The 21,179-nt window shown below is 33.3% G+C and overlaps 1 protein-coding gene across 1 annotated transcript; it reads right to left on the reverse strand.

Moving 5' to 3' along the window:
• Window positions 1-9,782: 9,782 nt before the first annotated feature.
• LOC149798878 (uncharacterized) lies at window positions 9,783-20,813 on the reverse strand. The gene is made up of 7 exons (XM_089957793.1): window positions 20,663-20,813; window positions 18,392-18,618; window positions 17,012-17,096; window positions 15,797-15,990; window positions 14,555-14,733; window positions 11,270-11,372; window positions 9,783-9,990 (listed from the first exon to the last, which is right to left on the reverse strand). The coding sequence occupies exons 2-7, from the start codon at window positions 18,600-18,602 to the stop codon at window positions 9,866-9,868; spliced, it is 897 nt and encodes a 298-aa protein (XP_089813919.1). The 5' UTR covers window positions 18,603-18,618; window positions 20,663-20,813; the 3' UTR covers window positions 9,783-9,865.
• Between the last annotated feature and the right edge of the window lie 366 nt (window positions 20,814-21,179).

Genomic DNA, 21,179 nt, shown 5'->3' on the forward strand with positions numbered 1-21,179 from the left:
ATTCCTGGACCAGTCAGACTTTACAAAAGTTATTAGACCTGTGAGATATGAAGACAATTAAGGAAACAAATACAAATACTTTGATTTTGTACGATTCATATAGAATATCAAAAGGCTACATTCTGTTGAATTCAAACGTTTTCAGAGAGGTTATGGCAATATTTTACAAGTTTACATGAAAGCAACAAATTTGGTATCTAGATTAATACCTATTCGTTTACAAGTTTGAACTAGATAAAAGTGTGTTCAAAGCAAGAATGAGAATCAAGAGAACAAAGCAGATAGTTAGTTGATTTAAAATGGATAAACACATCTTGCATAAAGATAAGATAAGATGATAAGATAAGATAAGATAAGATAATATAAGATAAGGTAAGATAACGTAAGAATTCTTTACTTCAGACTACATGGTCCAAGCATCTGAATTAAAATACAGATATAAAATAAAAGTATTTTAAACATAACAACGATCATAGATATCTTATGTACAAATGTACAGACACATCTACAACAATGGACTGTGCTCGACATTGTTAAGAATGAAATTATGTAGCTCATCTAAGGATTAATTTGTTCCATCTACAGAGTTATAGATTACGTCTACGAATGCTAAAATGAAATAAACAGTACGAACATTGATAGCGTTATAGTGAAAACAATGTAGTGTGAATAAGAAATAGATTATATGCCTAATTTAGGTAAATATACACATTTGTATTCCGCTAAATTTAAGCTACAGTGTACAGATCTATTAAAGTTCACATGATCAATCAACAAGGATTCATCAAAAACAAAAAGAGAATTTATAAAGGACAAATTTCGATTTAAAACAACTGATTGCAACTCATGAGAGTTGTAAAGAGAAACTGTAGGAAATATAGGAATCACAAAGGGACTTATGATTAAACAACATTTTAGCACAGAACCTTACCCATGTCCTGCAATTCAATTTAATTTAATAAAGTTATGTTAACTCACCTTCAAAGAAGTTGACGTATCAGATGCAAATAGTGAGATACAAATTTACTATTCAAAATCTCTGCTTTTGTCATCCAAACAAGTAAACATTTGAATAACTCCAGTTTCAAATTTGATAAACGATAATTAAGAACAGATATATGGCAGACATGGATGATACAAAAAGGTGGACATTGGGTATACTTCTTTGAACAAAACAGCAACGGTCTGAGACATTATGTTATTAAAAAATTAAATTAATGTCTTTATATAGGCCTTGCAATAGTCTGCCTATTAAGTACACAGGTACAAGTGGAAGGCTGTAAAACTGAACTGTGTCCATGGTAACACAACAATTAATTCACACAAAATTTGGATTAACCCAACCATCAATACAGAGATAGCAAAGAATGATATTCCAAAGACTGATGAGCAACTTGTGATAGCAAAAAAGGGAATTGCAGAGGCCATAATCCATTACAACAATCAGATTTAAAAGATTCTACTTTGGACTGATAATTTACATCGTATTTATATAATCCTTTCATTTTTCCCAGGCTATTGTAGCCATCAACTCCCTCCTAGTCTAGCATGCTATGATGACATTTGTGAGTATGGTTTTGATGTCGCCTTTGTTTGATTTTTGCCGTGTTACCATCTGAGATTATGTTTTTAAAAAAAATTATTATAAGTTTTTTTCTTACAGTTTTTCGTGATAAGTCGAGCCAAGGCATTCCTTTTTGTTCCCCTGGTACAAAGCGAAAAGTTGAAGTGAAAGTCTAGATGTTACATCATCTAAACATCCGATGCTTCTCTTTACAAAACCACTAACAATATTTACAGCATTAATGTTTTCAGTTTCATTGTATACATCATCTTATCACGAATCACCATATAAAGAAGTTTCACTTCAAGGATCAAACTCAGCTATATCATCTTCTGCCAAGTTTTTTGACTATGTAAACGGCGATGGTTTTGTCCCTGATGAATGAATCAAACACAAGTGGAAAAGGAAATGCGATTTATTGAGGCACAAAATATCACTGATTACATGTTCAGAGATACGGAATAGTGCATACAGAGTTCAACATAATTCTTGTAATGGAACGTACAAAACTATGAAAGCTACAAATAAATTTAAAAGTTGAATATTAAAGAAATCTAGAAGACAAGAAATGTTCGTCAGTGCTAGAGCTGACAAAATTTAAAAATTATTGTCAGATGTTATAATTTATATAGTGACATTATTGATTGCCAAATTTATTCCAATCGACAAATTAGTTTAGAAAATGAACCAAAAAGAAATACATGACATGAAACGGTGTCATCTGTTTTAAATATCTTTGTCGTTAAATATGGAAGTACACTTGAGGCAACTTTGACCCATTCAATTATTTAATTTCAGAAAGTCTAGATGATACAACGGATACGTCAAAGACTACTGCGGGACAGAAGTGTTAACAATGTTAGAGCAAAACAATCAATCTCTCTATTGCGTCTCCCAGACTGAACACGGAAATGAGCATAAAGGTGTTGAATCGGTAACTGGAAGATAGAATTTCAGGTTATTGCTTAAACTTTTCGCAATACGTCAAAAGTCAGGAGTTTCCAGTTGGTACTTTCAATTGTCAACTAGTGCCATAAGTAATTAAATATTCTATACTGGAAGAGGTTTTTCTAAGGAAAAACAAAGAGTGTTGCGTATTGTTTTTAATAACGACGTTACCCCTCAAAACGCTGGGTTTTTTTCACACTTGGAGTATTTTTACAAACCGTTATTCATAAAAATAAAATTGGCAGCGGCAGGAATAATTACTGGAGGTTCAGTACATAACCATCTAGCATTTACAGGAAGTTTTTGTTCAAGTTACTTTGTACATTTTTGAATATCTCTGTGTTTCCAATTACTTCGATTTTAACAGTATCAACTTTACTATTAAATGAGAAAACATTTTTATTTATTTCAGTTTGAATGAATGCTTGTCGGTTAAAATTTGAGTTTCAAGTCATTGAAATCTTTTTTATTTGAGGAATACTCTTGTTTTTATCTTCAATATTATGCTGTATCACACTGATATGAGCACACTATTTTTACCTATCTGTCCTTGTTTATTTAAACATGTTATAAAATTCAGTCTTTATGACTTATTGTTTTCATCGAACTACTCAAATCTGTAATAGATAACTTGTAGGTCGCTTTCAAAACTTGACCGCACTTTTGGGGATGTTTTTTTTATATGTACGTGTTATGTACATTTTGATACTTTTTGGTAAATAATTCGTGTTATAGTCGTCAAAAGATTTGTGTAGTTCCTCTCATATTACACATCAAAGCAACTATATCTCAATTTGTCTTCTATTCAACTGGATTTAAATATTGTTGAACATTAGGTATATCACCAGCTGTTTATAGTGCTGTTTAGAAGTCTTGTATAGTAATAGCCATTGTGTTGAATAGTTGCATACACGTCTTCAATATTTTAAAGTTTTGTTTGCTTCGTTTTTATTGATAAGGTTTTTTAGATCTGATATACGTGTTACCTATTTTATTACCACTCTGTTGGAAAGGTAGTATATAATCTATACATTCTCTCCTTAAAGTTATATCTTTCAAATTATTATTCTCTCAATGACTTGTGCATTTGAGAATCAGAACGTTTTTGTCCAGAAGACTATTAGTAGCATTATATATGTTAACGCGATCACGTAAATGTATGATTCGGTTATAACTGAGCGTTAAGATAGTTTTAATTGTTTTGACCAAATGTGTATCGTTTTGTTTTGTTTTGTATCAGAGTACACAGGAACACGTTCGCCGGTTTGTCTTTGAGATATTTCTATAATCATGTTATTATTTATCTGGCATGACGCAACTATATTACAAGCATGTCATCAATAATCCAAACTTCTATATCTTCTTATGTATGCAAATATTAATTAGGTTAATATTACCCCTTTGCAAGCGCTTGTCATGACCAGTATAATACATAGGCGTTCTAATAATATTTAAAGCAGGCAAAGACTCAAGAAAGTAGAATATTTCAACCTTCATTTATAATATAAATAACACGCATTGTTTTTTATTTTGTCAGTATGATTTAATAAATTTCAGGGCTTAAAAAATCCCAAAACAATATCAGATCCATTAGATGCATGTCAATCTCCCTGGCTCATTAATTCTAGCATTCTATCAATTTGGTATTGATGCGTAATTATTGTTTCAGTGATTCGAACCGTTGTGTTGTGCTGCATATATTCAAACCCAATACTTTCGTTGTTGTTACCATTATAATCATTCTCTATATAACTTTCTCATATACATTTCGAGGTTGTAAAAATTAAAATGGTTATTGTCTAATTTTTATTGTTTATGACGTACAAAATAGTATTTTGAGGTTCATCGGAAAATATTATTTAACAACAAAATATATTTTCTTTTGCAATGAAATGGAGTATTTACAATTTTTGTTATCGAATAGTTTGTTGAGATAAGTTTCTTTCTCAAGGAACATGTCTATTGTAATGCATCCATTTGAAACGGAAACATTTAAAAAGCTAAAAGTTGAAATGTTTCGGTTCAATTTATATCCTATTTTATAGTACAAATTACATATTTCCCTTTCGTTTTAAACGTCTCCAAAATCTCTCTCACTTTAATATTATCTCTTCCCAATTTTATAAATTTCTGCATTGTTTATTGTATCCTATTTGCATTTATAATGTCTTTGCATCAGCAGCCTTCTTTAATGATCAAAATAAATGCCTCGTATCTGATTCAGTTGTAAACAATTGCCTTACTTAATATGTCATAGAAAGAGTCCATATTAATGATGACTGAGGTTACTCTTCAATCATGTTTTAATGCTTTGTTTTATATGAATTTCTCCTTGAAAGTTTTTGCAACAAATCTTACAAGCATTGTGCCAAAGTCACTAAACTTCGAGGAACCACTATACCGGTAGCAACAAACGGTCGAGCTACTGTTTTGCCCATGCCACCTGAGGTTGTAACTATGCTAACTCGTACAAATTTTGAGCTCTTTGTGTTATTTTGCAATAGTTTATATCACTTCTATAGAGCTTGGTCCATTTAAGCAAATTATTTTAAGTTTCGTTTATATTTTTTGCAGTCTACAACATTATCTTTATGTCATTGTAAGTTTTTTCTTTCTCCCTAAAAACAGATGCCAGAGTGGAGAATAACTACTAAATACAGATATAAAGGACGAGAATTCGATATCTTTTAACTTATTTATATCAAGAAAAAAGACAGTTTATGCTTTTATGTTGAACAATATTTATAGCACCGTTTTATTGCACTGTGAATTGGTCTCAATTTCTATTTGTTTGCTGTTCGAAACAGAAATGTTATCCTTTGGTCCATGGGAAATCATTTTGCTTTGTAGATGTTACACTATGTCCTAATGATATAGATTTTCCTTTACGATTCATTTATTAAGTAACAACTGTGTCAAGTAGAAACACGTTTGTCACAAGGAATTGGTTGTAAAATTGCTGACAGAAACTGGACTAATTAGGTTTACAACTTCTACAGCATCCATGTTTGAGGATGGTAAACCTCAATATCATCCTCACAAAATATGTGTTGTAGGCAACACTGATGCATAATTTAATATTAGATGGTAAATTATGTTTGTACATTTTTTGTTCAGTCGACATTTATCTGCGGATAAAACCTGTTGTTTGCCAGCCACAAATTCAAGCTTTCATAGCAATATAAATATTTTTTATGTCTGTCGCTGCAGTCTTATGAATTTTGACTGGTAAAAATTCATGGGTAAGTTGTGACTAGGTGATAATGGATTAACTAGGTTTGCAAATTCATCAATAAACATGCTTTCTTCTGGACTTATTGACCTCTTAAAGAACTTATTAAAAAGCATGAAATTGATAATTGTAGAACAATATTTATGTGCTTTCTGGTACATGGAGTTAATACTATGTTTGTCTTTCATTTGGTATTTATATTCATGTATAGCTGTTGTATTTATTATTTGGGCAAACGTTTAAAGATTTGCTGATATTGGGTTGAATGAAAAGCAAGTTTTGCCTTGTTGACCTTCGTCAGGTCCATTTTCTACACATGCTATTATTCTCTAGTGGCGATGGTTTTCTGGTTCTCTGAAAGCTTGTTTTTCACAGTTTTTGTAATTTCATCAGCTTCAAGAGCAGAAAATATTTACTTTTTTATTTTAAAAAAATGAGATGTCCCAAATGTAATTCATTGCACCGACTTCAACGAGTTTTATCGTGTTTATTCTCTAACCATTCAGCTTTATCTTTTCTGAATTCCTTCAAATGTTTTCCATGTTCTCAGAGGAATTTGATCAAGCGTGCCTCTCTTTTATTATAAAGTAACCTGTTCAAATTCCTTTCTTTTTTACCGTGTTTTCCTTGTCATTCGAGTTTACTCACTTTTAATCTCTTTCCAATGAAATTTTGAAAGTTAGCCCATTATGTATGTGCCGCGTGTACACATCGTCTCCAACATGATTTCAAGTTTCGAAAAGGTTTATTGCAAGATAACTGACATGCGTACTCTAAGTTATACAAAATTATTTAGAATCCAATTTCCTAACTAAAAAAGATGGATACAAGACTTATAAATCGGTGAGTTTAACCACGTACGAAAGTTGAGATATGAAAACATGAAATACCTCAAAGAGTATAATAGAATGAGAAAAATGAAAAGCATATACAAAATTTCCAGAGAGAGATTTACGACCATTATGACCTAAACGTTTACATGCATAAACACGAACATCAATCAACAACGACCATGTTTAATTTTCTGCTGCAAATGGCCACATTTAAAAAAGATTTAAGGTAAGTTAAGATGACCTTAAAATCTTAATATTGATTGGTTCATCACGTGTCCAATATTTGATTTATGAATTATTACGACAAGTGTCGTTAAAGGCACACATCTAAAACAATGCAACAGGTACTCATTATTTATCTTTTTTTTTTTTGGGGGGGGAGGGTTGCACCAGACAGATGTCCCCTTACTAAACCAAAACAAATTAAGTGTTTTCATGTATTATTGTATCCCCAAGATGTCTGTGCTTGTTTAAATGTATAAAAATGAATTTTGATCACACTGTTAGTTTATAACTAAATTGTGACGGGGTATTTATTGAGTCCTAGTGTTTTCTAAAGGGTTATAGTCTAAAACATGGGTCTCATCCCCATTCTCAGATTTCCTATCCTTGATTTTTAGTGATCTTTGCCAAGGATCTCCTATGCCCCGTGTATGCTATGTGTATTGATGCTATAGTGTGTGTGTGCTATATATTCTGTATGTAGGGACAGCAAAACTATTTGTCAAATTTTTCCCAATTGTCGTAATATATATTTTTATATGGACTTTTCAAACTCATTTGTTTGTCCTTGTATAAATCTTTTTTATTTTTTTAAATTATTTGCAATTTGGAATTTCGGAGAGATGAACGGTGTACTACATGCTGAAATTAAAATAAAACCTAGTGTTTTATGTGAGTGGCTATGGTGTGACGTTTCTCGCATTAAAGTCTATTTCCAAAATGAGGCAGGCTGTATTCGAGTCGGGGTCCGCACTTTATTTATTTGTGTTTCTCCCGATTCGAGTTAGGCCTCCTCTCTATTATTTAATTATAATCTAAAAGAAGTTCCAAAATGGTTTAGAGACTTGTTAGTTGGTAAACAGAGGGTAACTTATTAGTCCCCCTGTTTTTGTTGTATTGTATTATTTACTTCATGTGGATTTTTCTGATTCTCTTTTGCAGGCCTGTCCACTTCGCGAAGTGTGACATAGCCCTGCAACTTCTATGCATCGTATTTTATCCACATGAAGGTCCCCTGTTACCCTCCTAATACTTAAAATATTTATGTTTTGTATTTTATTATTCATATGCTATTGAGTTACCCTTTATATTTTAAGAGTGTTGGTTAGAGAGCGAGAGAGAAAAAAGAGAATACTAAGATTCTTAAAATTGTCAAGAAGTTTAGTTATGTTCAAGGAAAGTCATTATTTATCAAGCTTTTTTTTCTTCAATATTTTTAAATTCATTATTTTCTTTGGAAATCGAAGTGTTTTGAGTTGCCAAACATGTGCTAAATGCAGACGGAAGTAATCACAACTTGAATGTGGAGATAATTTATAGAAAATGTTGATGGAATACATTCACAGTTTAGGGAAACAATTACAATTAGCAAAAGATAATAACACATTTTAAGGAAAGAGTATAACAATAGCCGTTAAGCCACAGTTGTTGGAGTGTATAGAAAAGGTGTGCTAGAAGGAAGGAGGAACAAGTTTCGGCAGTGTTGGCAGTGAAAACAACAGGACATTTTTTTCTTTCCTTGATGAACACACTAATTTACATAATTTTGCATTGTGTTTTTTTTGTGTCTTTGATCAGAGGTGTAGACGCTGCATCAGGATTGAGGAAAGTTCACAGTGGATAGCAGAATAAAACAAATTAACGAATCTCGTTACTTCAAAGGTGGTGCCTTTCTACGAAAGATCATCGTCGTAGACAAATTCATGGCATATTTTGGTTTAAAAAGCAAAGGCAACTTATGCAATCATTAGTATCGATATAAAATATCTTTTCTTCATGTCATGAAAAATATTGTTTTGTGTTATAAATATCTAAATGACCCTGTGCCATGTAAATGCCCGAGTATCGGGTCGCATTAGCACAGCTGACAGTGGGACTATCGTTATGACAATCCTTATTCTATTCGTAGTTTTTCTCAGTTTGTCTTCTTGTCTTACATGGAAAATTTCTTTTCATTCCGTTGTTTAACAGCGTATGTAATATCTTTCTTTACTAAATCATTATTGATAGTAAAGTTGAACCCAGTTTGAAGAAATTGAATGAATTCATTAAATTGATTTTGTTATCAACTATACCATCATTATCGTTAGTATTTCAATCAGATATATAAAGATACCCCCAACAGCGACGTCTCATTTTACAATGGATGCTTATTTACAGCCCTTAAATTGTATCATATTATCTTCCTCTGAGTCGTAATCTTGATGTCCTCCTATTAATAGCTCTTTCTTTCTGAACAGTGAAAACAGACGTGCGAAAGTTGCCAGACGTTTTTTCATGGTATAATAACTTCTGTTATAATTATCCTATTTTACGGTAATGAAAACCATCATTTATAATTATGTTATTATGCTTGAGGTATCTGCATTCATGATTTGTACAAGTTTCATATTGTTACAGACCATGCTAAGCTGTTTCAGACCTATCGTATTGTTAGCTGAATTAAAAGCTTTTTCATCAGTAAGAGGCATTACGTTCTGTTCTAATTTTAAAGTAAATCTAACTTTTCTAAACTGAATTTACTAACTCTTAATGATAGTAGGAAAACCCACATCCGATTGTTGCCGCCTAGAATGTCTCTCTGAAAGGATTTTCCTGATCTCATATCACACTGTGCGATCAATATATATCTATATACTTTGTCTTATTTATGATCTTGAATACGTAAATATGATAAATGTATAATATTTATATGCTAAAAAATTATATTCAGTCTGATAAATTAATTTTTGGTGAGGGTGGGTAGGAGGAGTAAGATACAGCCTGCACTTAGGAGGAGTAAGATACAGTCTGCACTTAAATCTGGTCACAGGGCAAGAAGAGAAAGAGAAATAGTTTTAGGAGCAATAATTTGTAAATTATTTCCAGGACAGTACTGTTACTGTCTTTGACCACTTAGTAGTGATGAACATGCCTTGCAAAACTGAATCACAGACGAGAGCGGGTAGGGTGTAAGATTAACACACATATTCTATTAAAGTAATAACCTTAAAGTTCTATTTATTCGTTATCTTTCTATCTATCACATTTTTATACAGAATATTGAGTTCGTATTGTGACTGCTTCTTATTGACTTCCGGCTGGTTTCTGGCCTAGGCTATTGGCCAGATTGCTAGCTGCCGCGCTCAACAATTGGCCACCAGCATTAAGGGCTCCAAGAACATGGGGAAGTGCGTTCACAAATGTCTGCTCTGTAAAAAGGATAGGAGAAAAGAAAGTATAAATCTCCTACTTCTGACATTATATGTTTATTATTGACTTCTGTTATCTATCATGCCGCAAAGAACGTTTGTTAAGAGTTTTCAAATAAGCATATTTTCTCACTTAATAAACACCACGTATCTCTTATACAATGCACAACGTTATGTCGATACAACTAAAAATGGGATATTATGGAGCAAAGAGACCACACAGCGAGCTATCCATTAAAGAATACTTATTTCTGCAAGAATCATATATTTGGGTTAAATTTACAAAATGTGATTGAACCTATTCAACGCTGGTCTTTTTTGTTATAAGCCAAATTGATATCAATGGCAATGCAATTATATAGTCCATAATAATGATCGAAGTACACAGACAGTGTACACAAGGAAGAAGAAATATTGTGATAGTTTCACAACTTACACGCCTGGTAATCTTCCCGCACATAAGATCCGGTTATGCCGTTAAATGGGTGGCAAGAATATCCGATACTGAAGTGTGGGATCAAATTTGTATGCAGGAAAGGTATGTTGTGTTTTTAAATTACGTATTTTGTAAACATAAAGGAGCATTTTAAAAAATTGGGGAATGTTTCCCGAAAGACCCACAGTCATACCAAAGGTTTGATTCGTTAGAGATTAAGAGATTTTGCCTTCGTCTGGCATCCGAGCCGTAAATAAATGTTCTCCGACAGTTCATATAAATGCCTTTAGGTTTAAATGTAAGTGACATACGAGGATTTCTGTATGTCTTGAGATCTGTACTGTACACAAGGAAACACGCCGTAGATAAGATCGGACACAGAAGAAAACGAAGATAATGTTAGATGCTATGAGCGACAGTACTGACTATCCTTGTATCCAGATACAGTAGAGAATAGATCCAGATATTCAATAATCTCCATATATCATCCAAGTGTAAGTCATTCCTTTCACAAAAATTTTGATCTTGCACTTCGTACCAGGAAATTCCTCTTGCTCATTACATCGGATAACCGTGATTTATGTGCGAGAAGATTACCATACATGGTTTATTTCTTAAGAAAAATGACTAAATAATCTCATAAAATATAGGTCCCTACCACTACAATGGTGACAGTGGCTAGCAATACTAATATTACAGTTAATGTTACTGACAACAACAATAATAACAAAGACGACGACAATATCAGAAGTAAATTTGTAATTCTGCAAATGCAGGACCTTTGTAAAGTGTGTGTATATGAGAGAAAGAAAGACAAACAGACAGAGAGAGAGAGAGACTTACGGAGGGCATCAACCAAAGCGTGAGCATGGGAGACTAGATCGTTACCAGGTTCTTGAAACTGGTTGACGGTAGAAGTAACGGCCCCTCCAAGGCCTGAGAACGTCTGCCAGTGAATAGTTAATATCGTTTCAGTAATTAGAAAAGTAATGTCCAGGAGATATATCAAATATAATAAGGAAACAAGCGGAGGATATACGGAATACATAAAGGATGTGTGGGCTGTGGGGACCCTGAACCTGAAGGTGTGCTCTACATTTCCGGCTCTGTTAGTTCATACGTTTGTGGGGGTAGGGAGTAAGAGGTAACAATTAATTTTGATAATGTTTTCTTGTATGTGTAGAATTTTAGCTAGCTTTTTGTTTTCGTCATAATCGGCTTAAATAATCCTAGACTTATTGCATCCCACGCGACTTAACAGAATTTCAGGTTCAATTAAGTATTCACAGAATCGCATATTTAATATTTCTCTTAACATCTCAAGATTTTCAGATTCTTTTAAACTTCCATATGTAGTCATAGTATACCAAAAAAATGTTGTAAAACAAATATTCCCCAAACATCGCCCAATATAACTTCTATCTTTTTTAAGTTGTTTCAAAAGAGTGTGTATAAAATATGTGCAGAATTTTAATGTTCAAAATAATTGGATTGTGTCAATTAAATCAGATTTAATACCCCGTGACTCGACAACTCAGTTACTAGATATTAATAATGTACTATGTATGGTATATGTAACTGATACTGTAAATTATATGCAATCATCACTTAGATACACACTCATCACGTAGTTTATTCGCTAACGATACTAGACTGCATATTATCGTTCAAAATCCAAATGAAACTTCACGAATATTTGGATATTCATACATTACTTGCCTGGTCCAGCCAATGACTAGCGACTTTTAATACAGATAAAATAGAGTCAAGACTTATAAAGCGAAAAAGTAGTTCAAATGACCATCCTATACTACAGATGGGTAGTTCAAATGGCCATCCTATACTACAGATGAATAGTTCAAATGGCCTTCCTATACTACAGATGGATATCTAAGATGAAAAAGAATTATCACAATATAAACATTTACGTAATTATTGTATGGTTATGCTTAAGCCAGGCATGTACATACCAAGTTTGAAAAGGCTTGATAGAATAAATATACTTAGAAGATTGTGAAATATATATTAGATTGATTGTCCTCGAAATGAATCTTTTATAATTCCCATGTTTCGACTAAAGTGATTGAACTTAGGATAACTTTACTATTGAGAATCGTTGGAAAGAATAAATTATAAATAAATAAATTATAGGATCATTGTCTATATCAAAGTAACTTTTGTAAAACAAATTCCAATATTATCAATTTTAGCACATGAAATATAGAAGAGACCTGACCACAGATATGCTTAAGAAAATGTATTGATACTGATGGTTGATTTTTTGATCTGATGTCACCTATTTATTAAATGTGCAATTTTGCTGCATGTAAATCTTTCCGGGACACTGCCGCGTAAAGTTTAGACACTTACAGGCATTTGGTAAAATCAATATCTAGCGCGAAATTCAAAATTGGCCACAGGACATAGGGATATGTTTATTCCACGCGGATTCAGATGTCGTCAAACATAGATTTTGTTGGAGAAATACTTTGTACATATCGCCAAAAGGACCCTTCAACCGACGATAGCTCAAAAGACGTGAGAAATATCGGTGAGTGTCTAAATGCACAACCATATGTTACGGACATATTTGTCTGCAAACTATTCCTCTATTTAGGTTATTTGAGACCCACAATTAGTCCATTAATATCAACACAGATTTGGGGGTCTGATTTATCGGACTAAATATAGAAATACTCATACCTATTATATATTCCATAATAGGACATTGAAATGAATATGTAGGGATACATTATATATCCACATTGGCGATATCATTTTTGTAGCTACTTTCTTTTCCCATTATATATATATATATATATATATATATATATATATATATATATATATATATATATATATATATATATATATATATATATATATATATATATATATATGCCTTTGTGTATGCTATTCAAACTCAAGAGACGCGAGAAATATCAGTAAGGGTCTAAATGTATACCGATATTTTACGGACATAATTGTCTGCAAACATGACAATAAAAGGAACTCCAAACAATTAAACGCAGATTTCAGGTATTCACTATGTATAATACGTTTTTCAAATGTATCGTGCAAAATGATCCGTGATTGAACTTAAGTGGCTAATTGCTTCTATTCGATATTCGGTGCCAACTATACATATATCCTAAACCTGTTAAACGTTACGACAACCGGTACAAGCTTTTAGCGAAAACTGTTCTTTAGATGTAGTAATCGAGTTGCTTAAGCAGAAGTTTTAACTCTCATCAAAATTTTAATCATGTTTGAAAACGATGGATGAGCGTTTACTGCAGTCGGAAATTAAGAGATATTTGAAATTTGGGTGCAGATTCTGTTACGGACCCAGACTTCAAGCTTGCGAAGGCCACACAATTCACGTTTGAATGCATGAACAAAATAAAGAACCAAATTTCTTTTCGGAAAACTCACAATCATTAAAATATTTTGTTTAAAGGTGTTCCGCTGTGATATCCATCAGATACGACCGCTTCGAGATGTACCTAGAGTAGTCCACCCCAACAATGTTCACTGTATCAACCCATGTAAATTAATGTGTTATCAAAAACAAAAATTTGTTCATTTTTCTTATGAAAATAGTCATTAAATTGACAAAATATACAATTTGAAGCATTATATATAGATGTAAAATTTGTAAAAAGTCCTAAAAATGCTGTCGAATCTCTGACTTCTTTTAGAATTTATAATGCAAAGAAATTCAACATTATGGTGGAGTAGATATAAGGAAATATTTCACTCGTGAAGTTGAGAAATTCTGTATTATCATTCATGGCTTCACCTGTTACAATACAACATTCCCCCATCACTCATGAAATATTTCGTTATATCTACTCAAAACTTCGTAGATATCCTCTACTTTTTTATGGACATGAAAACATGTCCCTGAAAATTGTACAATTATTAGTTTGTTTCTAGAGATCTTTATTTATTTATTTAATATTATTTTATTATTTACATTTTAACTTTAGAAAATTTCTGTAATAGAACCTATAATATTTTCCAAGGGAAACAAACAAACCAAATATCTCTCTCTCTCTCTCTCTCTCTCTCTCTCTTGTACCATGACATGATGTGGTCGTCTTATACTACTTTACAGATAGATACCTGCTTCAGGGAATCAAGGTGTGGTTGAAAGAATTGTGTTAGAGCCGACCCCAAGCTATTCAGAACATCCGAGACGCTTCGTTTGTTTCCGCCATGCTTAAGAGCGAATTTTTCCAGGTGCTCCACAATTGTCTTAACGACATCACCATACATATGATCCACCAGACCATTGTGGGTAGCTGCAAAAAAAACCCAAAAAAAACCAAAAACAAACAACATATATGTCATCCACCAAACCATTGTGGGTAGCTGCAACAACAGTGATAGCTTTACTCCAATTAATTTCCTTCTCACCTCATCCAAATCATGTTTCACTTCAAAGCCAAACAAGCTCACTCGTCACAAGTGTATATCTTCAATAGAACTTTATTTATAAACTTAATTTGGCCATAACTTAACCATTTGACTGAGTCTCTCTCTCTCTCTCTCTCCGTCTCTGTCTCTGTCTGTCTGTCTGTCTGTCTCTCTCTGTCTCTCTGTGGCTCTCTCTCTGTCTCTCTCTCTGTCTCTCTCTGTCTCAGTCTCTCTCTGTCTCTCTCTCTGTCTGTCTGTCTCTCTCTCTCTGTCTCTGTCTCTCTGTCTCTGTCTCTCTCTCTGTATCTCTCTCTCTGTCTCTGTCTCTCTCCTCTCTCTCTCTGTCTCTCTCTGTCTATGTCTCTGTCTCTCTGTCTCTGTCTGTCTCTCTCTGTCTCTGTCTCTCTCTGTCTTTCTCTGTCTCTGTCTCTGTCTCTCTCTCTCACATACAGTGCATATATAAAGCTTATTAAGTTTCCTTTTAAATGCGACTCATCTAATTGCAATAACCGTTCCATTGTTATCATTATTATGACTGATCGACACCCATTATTTTTATGTGGAAGTGTAAACAGATGGTAGAAAGTAAATGAATACAAAAATGATCTATCAACAACATGATTTAACTGAGATCTTTGATTAAAACCGCAATTGCTATATTTAGAAAAAGAAAGAATACAAAATTATTACAAATCAAGCCCATTTCCGTCAAATATGGAAGGAATTCACTTCTTTATTATCTAGCTGTTTGAAAAATAAAATGTTTATTTTCTTCAGGGGGTGTTAAATAATATGGATTTCTGCCACCCATTTAGGACTACCCTGTCACTCATGTTTTCAATATTTTTTACTGTGAGCTGTCATAAATCGTTACACAGGCAAATGAATAAAGTTATTGTTCGTATAAAGTTATAATAAAGTCATTATCTTCTCAACATTCCAACTCACCCACGATACTTTCTATTTGGTGAACCACTTCCGCTGGGTTAAGATCCAAGGTACTTGCTTGTTGGGCAGCGTGTTCCAGAACACCACGGAGGCTATCAACTCCGGCATGAAACAAATTGTTGAGGTTTCCAAACTTGTCAGACAAAGCGTGGTCAAGTTGGTTCTTGGCGAGGTGAAGATTCTGGAGAAGCTCCCTAAAATTGAGAAAATAATTAAATATTGGTTAATAACTTTACAAAATTTAACATGTCAACCCTCGATGGTGTCACAAGCACTCATGCTTTAATGTTATTATTGTGTTTGTTTTTTTTAAAATTGTTATTATTTTTATTTAAGCCCCAATACCTGTCTCCAGGACTAAAGATCTGAACGACTACAGGAAGGAGCTGGGTAGGTTTTATTTTGCTTCCTTGAATTTACAGCTATGCCTTGATGGTTTTCTCTGTCGCGAGTGAGTAACTATGTCGTGACGGTTTGTCTATGCCAGAGAGTAAATGTACATCTACCAAGTTAAAAAATCTAGTATATGACGGGTTAAGTTTATTCATACAAGTTTATACAAAATAGCAGCAAAAATTACAGGTTACTAAATTGTATTAGTAAAAATCTACGCATCGTGCATTTACTTGGAATACAGCATAAATTCAATTACTTTGTTTCTTGTAGTGTGTTCTTGTTCCTATTAAGCCGGAGGAAGAAAAACAAAATGAGTATATCATAAAAGGTTTACTGCATTTGTATGGGAAAATATGGACAAGTTTTTCCAAGTAATACTGCACGACCTTGGGAGCGAAGTATTACTCCGTAAAAACGAGTTCATATTTTCCCATACAAATGCAGTAACTTTTTATGCTTTTTATGCAAAACAAAACGAATTAAACTGAAAGTGTACCATTTATAATTATACGCCTGGAGACCTGATATGTAACGTTAACAGTTTTAACAGTTTATACCGAGAAACATCTTTCGTCGGGACTTTCTGAGGTATCCTCCTTCCAACTACTAATTGCCCCCACCCCACTTCAAGCGAATTACAGGTTTGGCATGAAATATTTATTTGTGTTGCCTTCTTATTTTGCAATTTCGAGAGAGAGAGAGAGAGAGAGAGATTGCCAAAACTTGAGAGCATTCTCTAAGAATGTCGTGGTTGGCACTGTCAAAATCATGTCAAAATAGCATCTCTCTCTCTCTCTCTCTCTCTCTCAGTGCACTCACAGTATGTCTCTCTTGGTGACGGTGCCTGGGGCTGGGTTTGTGGCTGGTTGTCCCTGAGTTGTAGCTAGGAGACTCTGTGCCAGCGCTGAAATAAAGGAATCGTATTTTTATAAATATTTACAGTAGTGATTCGACATTCGGACGATTATAAATTCAATTACTGGAGTATGGCATTAAAAGACTCCACATAGTTTCATATCAGTCATTTTTACTGAACGTATTAAACGTATTAAAATATCTTCTAACATAACTTTCAAACGTTGTCCACATCTCTCTCTCTCTCTCTCTTTGCCAACCTCTGTGTGAAGATCATGCAAGTAAATTGTGAGAAATATTCGGCTGTAAATGCTCTTTCAAAACATTTCAACTTCTTTGCTTGCCAATATGTTTAAAACTTGTTTCGCCTCATTTCACGTTTTCTTCTTATGATCCAAATTGACGTTTGTTTGTTTAATATTTTGCTTTAATGTTTTTTGTGTTGCATATTTATATCAGTTTAATTTGGGGGGAAATTCGGAAATATATAACAACATGACGACAAAGCCAAAGCAAAACATTTACTTTTGCTTTAGAAAAACAAACAAACAAAGCAACAGGACCTTAATCTTTCTCTGATGTCATTGAACAATAGATTTTACCTGCCATGAAACTAAAATCACTTACAAGTAGCGTATTGTCTTTACGGCAGCATTGTAGATGGAATAAGATATGATATAAATGGAGTGTTTCTTGGTAACGTTCACTAATGTTCATAAATATTTTCAAAATTTAGTCGGCCTTATGGATTTTTTGTCATAAATTTCAAAATATTTTCTTGCATTTTCGGCTATATTTCATCCGCAACTCTTTTCTTTTGTAAATTTTTCTTAGTCAACTAAAAAAGAACATTAATAATAACATTGAAAACACCTAATACATTTAGCGTTGTGTGAATACGCCTTACTGATTATGCGACACATTCACAAGATGAAACATCAATTCTCGTAGATAAACAGCAAGTTTACATCAGTGATCGAGAAATTAATAACAGGAACGCGCTACATCCATATAGACCTTTAACAAAAATAGATTAAGGTTGGAGACCATCATGCATTGTTATTTTATTGTTGCTTAAATGAAATTCCTTCTTATCACAACTTGATCAATACGAATATTGGTCTGATTATTTAGCCATATGTATATAAAAGGAGTAAAGGAATATCTTTCATTCAATTCTCAGGAATTGTTTTTCTGGTAAATGCTGGAATATCGGAAAATCTGTTCGAGAAATAATTACATTGCTCTAAATGTGTGGTTGACTCGGACAAACCATTAAAACGGAAAAGTAAGGTTCTAATTATACGGGCTGTGCCCTAAATATAAAATTTTCTATCCCCCTACCTGAGAGAGCTTGTCCTGCTAATGTTGAGCCAGTCTGAGCGGCATGAGCGAGCAGTTGTGTTCCTAGAGTTTTACCGGACTCGAGAACAGGTTGGAAAGCGGAGACTAGCGTCTGTCCGAAAGATGCAAAGGATTGCTTGAGAGAGTCGAGGAAGCCTGCGTTGGAGCTGCTCAGGAATATGCAGACGGTGAACACAACCAGGAGCTTCATGTCGGTAGCAGAGAAACTGTGGAATATACTGTTATGTATATTTAATTTGCATTGTTTTGTAAGTTATTTTTATTTAGTAAATGCTATGGATAATTGTGTTTGTAAATGGCCCTTCTCCAATATGAAGTTCATTTTCTACCTGACCTGAATCATTGATTTTGGTTTTGTAAACAACATGTCTATCTGAATCTGAGCTAGAACATTGGAAACTCCCCATAACATGAGGGGTCTACCTGTTGTTTACCATCTTTTATATTACAATTTTAGCAATAGACCTTCCAATTATAACTAAGATTTTATTTTGGAAACATATTTCCATTAGGTAAATAGTTTTTTAATAGCAATTATGACCTAAGGTCAAGTAGAGGATTATATACGCTTGTTTATCTACAAATTATTCCTTCGTGCTGTACGATATGAGCAAAATCACTTGTATTATTGTTTCATCCAGCATTTCATTTGGGTTGGAATTTATTTATTCTATTTTTTTTTAATTAAAACTAATCTTCTCTCCGAAAGACAAAGGGCTAAAAAAAAATAACAATCTTAGAAAAAAAATCTTGGATTTATAGTGAAATTCAAATAAGAATATATTCTTTAATTGTAGTATTGAGGTTCAACGAAAGACTTTAGGCGCATCACTACGACACAAGCTATCACATGCACATCAACACTTCCAGCGTTGGATTTATTTTGGAATACCACTAAAGCTTATTTAGAACTTGAATCATTAAGGCTTGTGTTAGAAATTCTAGGATTATTTGGAATTTAATTCACAATACTGTAAGTTCTTTTTACATTTTTCACTTTATGTTCTATAGAAATAAATTATCTACAAAACTTGTTGGTTTTCGCTCTTTCCACCATATATCGTAATAGTTGAGTAAGGAAAAGAAAAAGAGATAAACATATGTCATTGATTAAAAACATTAAAACTGCGCTAGTCTTTCCATTATAAAAACGTGGTAGCATTAGTCTATATGGCCGAAAAGATAGTGTGTAAGCCACAACTTTAGAATTAGCGAATTTTACTTTTCAAAACCTCTTAGAAACACGATTATATTGCTTTCATGAGTTTTTAGATGAAAGAAAGAAAGATCTTTCTGCTCTCTCAGGCGACAAAAATATTCAATGGCTGAGCAGTTGTTGCCATGCACATTTGGTAGCAGCAGAAACTATTTATTCTTTATGATCGCATGTTGGTGCAAACATGTTCAATACTCCTAACTTTACAGACATGGCATAAATTATAAAATACTTGTATAAAATCAATTTTAATTTAGAATATATTACAGACAGCAAAAAATATATTAAGTCCTTTAATCAAGTTATATCATCATTCTAAACACATCGGGAGATTTGACAATGTGTACGTTAAGTTGTAAAGGCCATCTTCTATCCTCATTTATACTCAACCAAACCTTCTGAGAAGTATCAGCATTCTCAAGCAAAGTTTTATTTCTGCATCAAACGCTATTTCCCTTGTCCTGTGTTACCTTGGATAATTATCTAATTTTCCTTCAGTTACTCGACAGAAGTAAATGATTCAAAATAAAATGCGCATTCATTCAAGGAATTTCGTCTAGATATTTACACTTGTATACATGGAAGATGATAGTTCTCTCACTGTTGTTTTCACGTGTTAGCGATCACCTTAAAGGGGAAAGAGACGGGCGGCAAGCGTAAGCTAAATGAAAGACAAATCTATATTCGGCAGTAGTCTCCTTTGATCCAAAAATAGTCAGCACAAAATTTTAATTTTCTGTAACAAAATAAAAATTCTAAACAGTAAAGTTTCAGAAATCGTAGATGAACGTTACGAAAAGTAATTAGTGGTTATATCACCAAAGAATAAAAAAAAGATAAGTCTTTCGTGAAGTTCGGAAAATCATACTTTTCTGGTCAAAGTTTTCTGAAATGATATTGTAACGTAGCCTACGGGAAAGACTTGAATACTGAGTGGTAATAATATTGTACAGGAGCTAGAGAAACAAAGACCCCGTGATATTTCTTTAAAAATTGTCCATTTTCGGTGAAGTTGGAGAATCAGATTGTCTTACCTGTTTTCCACAAGCGAACAGTCACAATAGTGCCAGTAGTGCCGATCATCGGAGATTATATAAAGTTCGTCTTCGTGTTTACCAGATGTCGATCTCTCATCAAACGTCAACCGATGATGCCAAGAGGTCACCACAGATTTGTACTTGTCCGTGACTTCCACCAAATAGATAGACGGAAGGCGAGGCAAGAGTTGCTATTATTAGACAAGACCTCACGAATGTTTCTCTGTCAACCCTATATAGGGACTATCCTTCAAACACCAAATTATAATAATGAATGTGTAGCTATTACCATTTGTATAACTTTGATAAGAGTTGACATTTTGCTGAAAAAATATCAAAGGCATGAAGCTCCCAGTGGAACTTTATTTGTACAATATTTCACGTGCAATCTTCAGGTACAAAAAAAATATTTAAACTCTGCTTGTCAAACAGATATGAATGAAACCATGCTGATGAGGTGAAAAATAAGTCGTAATGTCTGCAATAATAATTTCAGACCCTATTTCCCCTTAAG

Source organism: Sinohyriopsis cumingii, chromosome 5 (genome assembly GCF_028554795.1).
Source record: "Sinohyriopsis cumingii isolate HCF-2022 chromosome 5, ASM2855479v2, whole genome shotgun sequence".
NCBI classification, from domain to species: Eukaryota; Metazoa; Mollusca; class Bivalvia; order Unionida; family Unionidae; genus Sinohyriopsis; species Sinohyriopsis cumingii.

Coding starts and splice junctions, on each gene's coding strand:
- LOC149798878 (XM_089957793.1), bottom strand. CDS start 18,602: ATGAAGCTCCTGGTTGTGTTCACCGTCTGCATATTCCTGAGCAGCTCC. Junction 14,734..15,796: donor CCAAATAGAAAGTATCGTGG/GTGAGTTGGAAT, acceptor TTTTTTTTGCAG/CTACCCACAATGGTCTGGTG. Junction 11,373..14,554: donor ACCTTGATTCCCTGAAGCAG/GTATCTATCTGT, acceptor ATTCACTGGCAG/ACGTTCTCAGGCCTTGGAGG.